Source organism: Callionymus lyra, chromosome 12, assembly GCF_982586985.1.
Source record: "Callionymus lyra chromosome 12, fCalLyr1.hap1.1, whole genome shotgun sequence".
NCBI lineage: Eukaryota > Metazoa > Chordata > Actinopteri > Syngnathiformes > Callionymidae > Callionymus > Callionymus lyra.
In genome coordinates, this window is record NC_141829.1 from 5,578,637 (window position 1) to 5,589,431 (window position 10,795).

Sequence of the window (10,795 nt, forward strand, 5' to 3'; positions counted from 1 at the left end):
GATAAATGTTCTGATTCGTAGTCTTTTGAATGCAATACTCTCAGCCAATCATGAGACTCACAGAAGATCATGTGACTTTTCAATCAAGTAGCTCCATGTTAAATAAAACATATTTATGAATGAATAGAATAGAATACAGTACAGTCGGTAAAAAAAAAGATACATTTTCTTTTCTTTTTTAATTTGATTTTGTAATTTAAACCTGATTTTAAAAAAAACATATTTTAAATATAGAATTTATTAAATTCAATCATATAAAAAGGTATATTCAGTGCTTACCCATAGGGTTATCTCTGGGTCAACAAATACAATATGATTAAATTGAGTTAAATTCTTCAAAATATGAAGTTAAATTATCATAACACTGGTTGTTGCCACTGACGACGACATGTTTCCGCTGATATAGAAGTGGGTGTAAAAATAAATGGTCTTGTCAAGATGTGTTAGTGAAGCTGCACCAGAGCAACAACACAACTCAGCACGAAACTCACACCTTGTCCTGTCATCACTGAAGTTACACAGCAGTGGACGGACTTGAGTTGACATGTCGTCTCCTCTTCTTTATGTCGCCTCCTTGTGGAGTACTTGACTCTGGTGTTGTGATAGTGTAGTAACAAGTATATATGTGTAGTATTGTCGAGTACTTGACTCTGGTGTTGTGATAGTGTAGTAACAAGTATATATGTGTAGTATTGTCCAGTACTTGACTCTGGTGTTGTGATAGTGTAGTAACAAGTATATATGTGTAGTATTGTCCAGTACTTGACTCTGGTGTTGTGATAGTGTAGTAACAAGTATATATGTGTAGTATTGTCCAGTACTTGACTCTGGTGTTGTGATAGTGTAGTAACAAGTATATATGTGTAGTATTGTCTAGTACTTGACTCTGGTGTTGTGATAGTGTAGTAACAAGTATATATGTGTAGTATTGTCCAGTACTTGACTCTGGTGTTGTGATAGTGTAGTAACAAGTATATATGTGTAGTATTGTCCAGTACTTGACTCTGGTGTTGTGATAGTGTAGTAACAAGTATATATGTGTAGTATTGTCTAGTACTTGACTCTGGTGTTGTGATAGTGTAGTAACAAGTATATATGTGTAGTATTGTCCAGTACTTGACTCTGGTGTTGTGATAGTGTAGTAACAAGTATATATGTGTAGTATTGTCCAGTACTTGACTCTGGTGTTGTGATAGTGTAGTAACAAGGATATATGTGTAGTATTGTCCAGTACTTGACTCTGGTGTTGTGATAGTGTAGTAACAAGTATATATGTGTAGTATTGTCCAGTACTTTACGCTGGTGTTGTGATAGTGTAGTAACAAGTATATATGTGTAGTATTGTCCAGTACTTGACTCTGGTGTTGTGATAGTGTAGTAACAAGTATATATGTGTAGTATTGTCCAGTACTTGACTCTGGTGTTGTGATAGTGTAGTAACAAGTATATATGTGTAGTATTGTCCAGTACTTTACGCTGGTGTTGTGATAGTGTAGTAACAAGTATATATGTGTAGTATTGTCCAGTACTTGACTCTGGTGTTGTGATAGTGTAGTAACAAGTATATATGTGTAGTATTGTCCAGTACTTTACGCTGGTGTTGTGATAGTGTAGTAACAAGTATATATGTGTAGTATTGTCCAGTACTTGACTCTGGTGTTGTGATAGTATAGTAAGTAAGTAAGTAATATTTATTTATATAGCGCTTTTCGAGACCAGGGTCACAAAGCGCCAAGTATATATGTGTATTATGGGGGGTACTTGACTCTGGTGTTGTGATAGTGTAGTAACTCACTAGACTCACTGTATCCTCTGGTCCTCAGTCATCGCCGGGATCTCACAGGATCCCACTGTTCCTTTAGCTGCGGATGCCGTAATAAACCTATAATAGATTCTGGTACATCAGGCACTATGACACTGACTTGAGATCATCATCATCATGATGGTTCATTCTGGACATTTCTGCGTCACCGACACAAAGAAAAACAAATCTTCGAAAAATTGCCTCGATGTTTACGACTCGATCCCCGACTGATAAATATGAAAGACTCAAAGACAAAATGCAATTTATTTATATTTATTTATATGAAAATAATATAACAATAATAGGAACTGATACCATAAGAGTGATGAGTGAAAGTGAAGTGTGTGTGTGCGTGTGTGTGTGTGTGTGTGCGTGTGTGTGTGTGTGTGTGTTGCGAGGGGGTCGTCCCTGAATTACAAACGTTTGTTCAGAACAGATGCAGGAATCGTTCGCCTCCAACAAACGTCAACAGAGCGTCGCAGTCGAGTCCATCAATAAATCAAGGACATGAGAGGAAATAAAAGTAGAAAAAAGTAGTTTTTTTTATAATCTAAGCCACTATTGAGGATCATCACTTTGTCATCATCGTGTCTTCAACAACATCACAACACAAGTCGTCTCTGGAACCGTCGAGCGACCTTGGATTTCGAGCGACGTCTTCGGCTTTGAAAGAAAACCTCTAAATACTCGTCAGTGTCTTCAGAAATGTGCTTGTACATGATTGTCAAACAGCGCCCCCGCTGGCCACCGGTCGCCTGTGCTCGTGTCGTAAAGTGCAGACAAAATGGCGGACGGAGATTCTTAGCAAAAAAAGGTGAGATTGCGACGCCGTGCGAGAGGAAGTCGCTTCCGCGGAAGAGTCGGTGGCGTGCGCCCTTCGGATCCGAACGTTTTTTCCGAGTCATCGACTCGAGTCACTCTGAGGACGTTCAAAGGTTTGATTCTGGAGGAAAAAGATTCAGAAACGATACTTGACTTGAGTCGATGTCATAGTTTGATAAAATAAACTATCAAACTTTAAGCACCTTTGGATATTATTCTACAGTTATTCATTAAGTTTGGTTTAAATTGAACATTTCAAATGTATTTCAAACTAAACGACAAATTAAAAAGGGGGAAAATTCCGTCTTTAAAAGATCCCGAAAACACATGTGAAGACGAATAATTGATTCTTTGAAACTTTTCTGGATTCAATACAGGTTAAAGCAGCAATAGGTAAGATTTAAAAGTTTTTTTTTGGCTCCTCCCACAGAGTCAGAACTGCGATGTAGTGGAACCTCCGTTGCGTCGTTTGCCACAAACAGCATTTGTTTACAAAATGAGATAAAAGACTCTTATCCTGGTGACTTCAAAAATCCTTGTCGTTTACTTTCATGGTTTACTTTCCACAGTGTCAATGTATCACGACCTCACTTATGGTGCCAGTAAAACAAGGAACTCCCATGATGCCTTTCTACACACGGCTTTGTTGGGTGACGGCTGATTGGGTCGCTACGATGCTGACTTTGAATTTTACGTCCGTGTTGCCAATGCCAAAAGTAATCGACGTCTGCGATTTGCTTGGCTGGGCGGCAAAGCGATACGGGAGCTGTTCAGGTCACCGTTACTGAGGAGTGTTGTTGAAAGGTCAAATAAATGTTGCTCATTTTGTTGTAATTGTTGATTGTTGAATGTCACTATAAAGGTTTTTGTTTTTCAGAGAAAATGTATAAAGTACAGACCTGGACAAAATTGTGTTATGAGAAAAATTGTTAAAATAATAGTAAGAGCTTTACTATTATAGTCAAAATGAACCAACCTTTACATTAACCCTCGTGTTACATCAGGGTCAAGGTGACCTGAAGGCCTGAAAACAAATGTGTAGGTGGTATCCCTTGTGTTATCTCAGGGTCAAGGTGACCCGTAGGCCTGAAAACAAATGTGTAGGTGGTATCCCTTGTGTTATATCAGGGTCAAGATGACCCAAAGGCCAAAAAACAAACGTGTATGTGGTATCCCTTGTGTTATCTCAGGGTCAAGGTGACCCAAAGGCCCGAAAACCAATGTGTATGTGGTATCCCTTGTGTTGTCTGAGGGTCAAGGTGACCCGAAGGCCTGAAAACGAATGTGTATGTGGTTTCCCTTGTGTTATCTCAGGGTCAAGGTGACCCGAAGGCTCAAAAAACAAATGTGTATGTGGTATCCCTTGTGTTATATCAGGGTCAAGGTGACCCGAAGGCCTGAAAACGAATGTGTAGGTGGTTTCCCTTGTGTTGTCTCAGGGTCAAGGTGACCCGAAGGCTCAAAAAACAAATGTGTATGTGGTATCCCTTGTGTTATATCAGGGTCAAGGTGACCCGAAGGCCAAAAAAACAAAAGTGTCTGTGGTATCCCTTGTGTTGTCTCTGGGTCAAGGTGAAGGTATACAACAAACACATTTGTTTTCAGGCCTTCGGGTCACCTTGACCCTCTAGATAACACGCGGGTTAAAGAGAATGTGAGAAAAAAAAAAGTCTAAATGTTACTTATTGCTGCTTTAAATGTTAAAACGTAAGATTTTAACTTTTCAAAATTCTGTAAACATCAAATACATTCTCCAATTGTTTGTCTCCATTTGACAGAAGTAAAAGTTTCCCTCCTTCAGAATCAAGGTCGAAGCGACGCATCAAAGTGTGGGCGACATGTTGCTTCCACGTCTTCGTCGAAACACAGAAAAGTCTCGTCCACGGTTCTAGTTCCGTCGTCTTGTGCTTCCTTCTTTTCTTCATCGGACAAATCCGTGCACGGTGGGAAGAGGCTGTGTGTGTGTGTGTGTGTGTGTGAGTGTGTGTCCAGGTGTGCAGTTGTTTCCCACCCGAAGGTTAAACCTACTGGATCCGAGCGATCGAAGCCATGAGGTCCGGCGACTCGGCGGGCGCTCGTCACACAGTTGTTTCGATCTTCTCGATGATCTCTATCATGGACTTGGACGGGGACAGCAGGGAGCAGTCGTCCTGGTCCCAGAGGCTGCCGGGGCTGGAGTCGGTGCTGAGCCCGTCGTCCTCCTCCTCGCTGCCCTCCTCCTCGCACGACTCCAGGTAGTGAAGCCCCAATGCGTTGATGCCCGAGTCCTCGGAGCTGGACGGGGACGAGCACTGCTCCATTTTCGGGCCTTTTACTTTGTCCGCGGGTTTCTTTAGATCCGGCGGCGGCGGCGGCGGCGACGGCGGGACGGCGGGCTTGTTGTTGGCGGCGGCGGCGGCGGCGGGTCGCGGCGGCGGAGCCGGATGGGGAGGTTTTTTCCGAGGCGTGGCGGGCGGAGTGGCGTGGTGGTTCTGGTCCGGGAGCGAGGGCAGGGGGCGCTGCACGTAGCACATCTTGCCGTTGATGCGCTTGACGATGTAGTCGTCCACGAACAGGTCGGCGATGACGCAGTACCGGGGCGACTCCAGGTGCGGCGGCGACTGGAAGCACGGCGCCAGCTTCAGGAAGCGTTCGGCCAGAGACACCGACAGGTCGATGGTGCTGCTGTACTCGGCGGCGGCCGGCGGGACGGCGGTGCTGGGAAGATGGCAGACGTTGGTCATGGGCTGGTAGACGTACTTGCCTAGAAGAGTGAGGAGAAGAAAACAACGTTTAAAAACAGTATCGAACGAATCGACTAGAGGTGAGTGTTGTCAAGAATATGATGATTTGATATCACAGTACGATAAATAGTGATAGTGTAGTAACAAGTATATATGTGTAGTATTGTCCAGTACTTGACTCTGGTGTTGTGAAGGTGTAGTAACAAGTATATATGTGTAGTATTGTCCAGTACTTGACTCTGGTGTTGTGATAGTGTAGTAACAAGTATATATGTGTAGTATTGTCCAGTACTTGACTCTGGTGTTGTGATAGTGTAGTAACAAGGATATATGTGTAGTATTGTCCAGTACTTGACTCTGGTGTTGTGAAGGTGTAGTAACAAGTATATATGTGTAGTATTGTCCAGTACTTGACTCTGGTGTTGTGATAGTGTAGTAACAAGTATATATGTGTAGTATTGTCCAGTACTTGACTCTGGTGTTGTGATAGTGTAGTAACAAGTATATATGTGTAGTATTGTCCAGTACTTGACTCTGGTGTTGTGATAGTGTAGTAACAAGTATATATGTGTAGTATTGTCCAGTACTTGACTCTGGTGTTGTGAAGGTGTAGTAACAAGTATATATGTGTAGTATTGTCCAGTACTTGACTCTGGTGTTGTGATAGTGTAGTAACAAGTATATATGTGTAGTATTGTCCAGTACTTGACTCTGGTGTTGTGAAAGTGTAGTAACAAGTATATATGTGTAGTATTGTCCAGTACTTGACTCTGGTGTTGTGATAGTGTAGTAACAAGGATATATGTGTAGTATTGTCCAGTACTTGACTCTGGTGTTGTGATAGTGTAGTATCAAGGATATAGGTGTAGTATTGTCCAGTACTTGACTCTAGTGTTGTAATAGTGTAGTAACAAGGATATATGTGTAGTATTGTCCAGTACTTGACTCTGGTGTTGTGATAGTGTAGTAACAAGGATATATGTGTAGTATTGTCCAGTACTTGACTCTGGTGTTGTGATAGTGTAGTAACAAGTATATATGTGTAGTATTGTCCAGTACTTGACTCTGGTGTTGTGAAAGTGTAGTAACAAGTATATATGTGTAGTATTGTCCAGTACTTGACTCTGGGGTTGTGGTAGTGTAGTAACTAGTATATAGGTGTAGTATTGTCCAGTACTTGACTCTGGTGTTGTGATAGTGTAGTAACAAGTATATATGTGTAGTATTGTCCAGTACTTGACTCTGGTGTTGTGAAGGTGTAGTAACAAGTATATATGTGTAGTATTGTCCAGTACTTGACTCTGGTGTTGTGAAAGTGTAGTAACAAGTATATATGTGTAGTATTGTCCAGTACTTTACGCTGGTGTTGTGATAGTGTAGCAACAAGTATATATGTGTAGTATTGTCCAGTACTTGACTCTGGTGTTGTGATAGTGTAGTAACAAGGATATATGTGTAGTATTGTCCAGTACTTGACTCTGGTGTTGTGAAAGTGTAGTAACAAGGATATATGTGTAGTATTGTCCAGTACTTGACTCTGGTGTTGTTATAGTGTAGTAACAAGGATATATGTGTAGTAACAAGGATATATGTGTAGTATTGTCCAGTACTTGACTCTGGTGTTGTGATAGTGTAGTAACAACAATATATGTGTAGTATTGTCCAGTACTTGACTCTGGTGTTGTGATAGTGTAGTAACAAGGATATATGTGTAGTATTGTCCAGTACTTGACTCTGGTGTTGTGGTAGTGTAGTAACAACAATATATGTGTAGTTTTGTCCAGTACTTGACTCTGGTGTTGTGATAGTGTAGTATCAAGGATATAGGTGTAGTATTGTCCAGTACTTGACTCTGGTGTTGTGATAGTGTAGTAACAAGGACATATGTGTAGTATTGTCCAGTACTTGACTCTGGTGTTGTGATAGTGTAGTATCAAGGATATAGGTGTAGTATTGTCCAGTACTTGACTCTGGTGTTGTAATAGTGTAGTAACAAGGATATATGTGTAGTATTGTCCAGTACTTGACTCTGGTGTTGTGATAGTGTAGTAACAAGTATATATGTGTAGTATTGTCCAGTACTTGACTCTGGTGTTGTGATAGGGTAGTAACAAGTATATATGTGTAGTATTGTCCAGTACTTGACTCTGGTGTTGTGATAGTGTAGTAACAAGTATATATGTGTAGTATTGTCCAGTACGTGACTCTGGTGTTATGATAGTATAGTAACAAGTATATATGTGAAGAATTGTCCAGTACTTGACTCTGGTGTTGTGATAGTGTAGTAACAAGTATATATGTGTAGTATTGTCCAGTACTTGACTCTGGTGTTGTGATAGTGTAGTAACAAGTATATATGTGTAGTATTGAACAGTACTTGACTCTGGTGTTGTGATAGTGTAGTAACAAGTATATATGTGTAGTATTGTCCAGTACTTGACTCTGGTGTTGTGATAGTGTAGTAACAAGTATATATGTGTAGTATTGTCCAGTACTTGACTCTGGTGTTGTAGTATTTACAGACCACATGACTCTTGACGAAGTCGTAACTGCTTTCATTTGTTTTCAAACCAAAATATGTCCAAACATCAGCTTTAAAAGCTGCTGGACTCACTGTATCCTCTCGTCCTCAGTCACAGTCACTCAGGATTTAATTCTTCCTTTAGCTGCCGAGAACGTAAGGACTGCTTCTATCTAGTGGCCAGAAGTTTAATTGCAACACAAAAATGAACAAGCGCAGTAAATATTTGATTATGAATTATTGATTGTTATGTTAATTGCAAATTAAAAAAAAAAAAACGCTTTTTTGTTTCACAATATTCAAATATAAATCATTATAAAAAATTAAGAAATGAAGGAAACCTGGAAAAGGGACGTTTCTAACTTGCAGAAGAAAGAACGATGGAAGGATTAAAATCGAAAGTTAAATCTAATCTCAAAAAACATCCTCAGATGTTCTCCAGAGACGGTCAAGGTCTCGTCAGACGTAGTCAAGATAAGTTCGTGAAGGTTAACGAGAAGCTGGAGAAGTTATTTTCCCAACATGGAGCTCCACGAGTGGACGGGTCTGGACTCCAGCGCCAGGACTCGCCGAGACTAATCGTCACGTCTGTCTTGGTGATGAACATTTTCACATCAAACGCTTTTTTTCTTCCACGGCGGCAGAAACTACTCCCGACGTGAAGAAGCGTTTCAAAGCTCTGAGAGTTTCCACATGATGAAATAACAAATTGGATTGGAGGCGACCCGAGGTAGGAACCACCAGAGAGCAGGTCCAGGTTCTTCTGCAGCTTCAGAGGCAGATGACGGCGTTGAAGTCTCAGCAGAGACCAGAACTAGACGAGTCCATGGATCAGGTCCTCAGTCTCTGTGTCTCAGTGACTTTTGCTTCCACCTGATGATCTTTAAAAACATTTCAGAATCTTTTGTTCACTTTTATTGAGAGTTTATTAATTCATTTTATTATTATTCATTTGCTGTTGATCCAAACATGGAATTTAATGGGGTTTTTATTTTGGATTTATCACGATTTGTTTATCATGATAATTTTTTTTGAGATAAAACACATTTTATTTTTAAATCATAACTTGGTATTAATTTGAATTAGGTGAGTATATAATAATGAAACTTGATCTTAAACAAGTAAATAATAAAAACCTGACCACAGTTCAACTTGTTAGCGTGATAGCTTGCTAGCTTGTGTCCTTGTTAGAGTGCTAGCTTGTTAGCTTGTTAGCATGTTAGCATATTAACACCAGAGTCAAGTACTCGACAATACTACACATATACTGTATACTTGTTACTACACTATCACACCACCAGATTCAAGTTATTGACAATACTACACATATATACTTGTTACTACACTATCACAACACCAGAGTCAAGTACTGGACAATACTACACATATATATTTGTTACTACACTATCACACCACCAGAGTCAAGTACTGGACAATACTACACATATGTCCTTGTTACTACACTATCACACCACCAGATTCAAGTTATTGACAATACTACACATATATACTTGTTACTACACTATCACAACACCAGAGTCAAGTACTGGACAATACTACACATATATATTTGTTACTACACTATCACAACACCAGAGTCAAGTACTGGACAATACTACACATATGTCCTTGTTACTACACTATCACAACACCAGATTCAAGTACTGGACAATACTACACATATATACTTGTTACTACACTACCACAACCCCAGAGTCAAGTACTGGACAATACTACACATATGTACTTGTTACTACACTATCACAACACCAGAGTCAAGTACTGGACAATACTACACATATATACTTGTTACTACACTATCACAACACCAGAGTCAAGTACTGGACAATACTACACATATATACCTGTTACTACACTATCACAACACCAGAGTCAAGTACTTGACAATACTACACATATATACTTGTTACTACACTATCACAACACCAGAGTTAAGTACTGGACAATACTACACATATATACTTGTTACTACACTATCACAACACCAGAGTCAAGTACTGGACAATACTACACATATATACTTGTTACTACACTATCACAACACCAGAGTCAAGTACTGGACAATACTACACATATATACTTGTTACTACACTATTACAACACCAGAGACAAGTACTGGACAATACTACACATATATACCTGTTACTACACTATCACAACACCAGAGTCAAGTACTTGACAATACTACACATATATACTTGTTACTACACTATCACAACACCAGAGTTAAGTACTGGACAATACTACACATATATGGTTGTTACTACACTATCACAACACCAGAGTCAAGTACTGGACAATACTACACCTTTATACTAGTTACTACACTACCACAACCCCAGAGTCAAGTACTGGACAATACTACACATATGTATTTGTTACTACACTATCACAACACCAGAGTCAAGTACTGGACAATACTACACATATATACTAGTTCCTACACTATCACAACACCAGAGTGAAGTACTGGACAATACTACACATATATCCTTGTTACTACACTATCACAACACCAGAGTCAAGTACTGGACAATACTACACATATACTTGTTACTACACTATCACAACACCAGAGTGAAGTACTGGACAATACTACACATATATCCTTGTTACTACACTATCACAACACCAGAGTCAAGTACTGGACAATACTACACATATATACTTGTTACTACACTATCACAACACCAGAGTTAAGTACTGGACAATACTACACATATATACTTGTTACTACACTATCACAACACCAGAGTCAAGTACTGGACAATACTACACATATATACTTGTTACTACACTATCACAACACCAGAGTCAAGTACTGGACAATACTACACATATATACTTGTTACTACACTATTACAACACCAGAGACAAGTACTGGACAATACTACACATATATAC

The 10,795-nt window shown here is 39.7% G+C and overlaps 1 protein-coding gene across 1 annotated transcript in view; it reads right to left on the bottom strand.

Moving 5' to 3' along the window:
• Positions 1–2,061: 2,061 nt before the first annotated feature.
• LOC148068058 (UPF0524 protein C3orf70 homolog B-like) overlaps positions 2,062–10,795 on the bottom strand; it is a 30,381-nt gene continuing 21,647 nt past the window's right edge. The window contains exon 2 of the mRNA XM_087804582.1: positions 2,062–5,369. Coding sequence (XP_087660708.1) covers positions 4,705–5,369 — 665 coding nt within the window. The 3' untranslated portion in view covers positions 2,062–4,704. The remainder of the gene's footprint in view (positions 5,370–10,795) is intronic.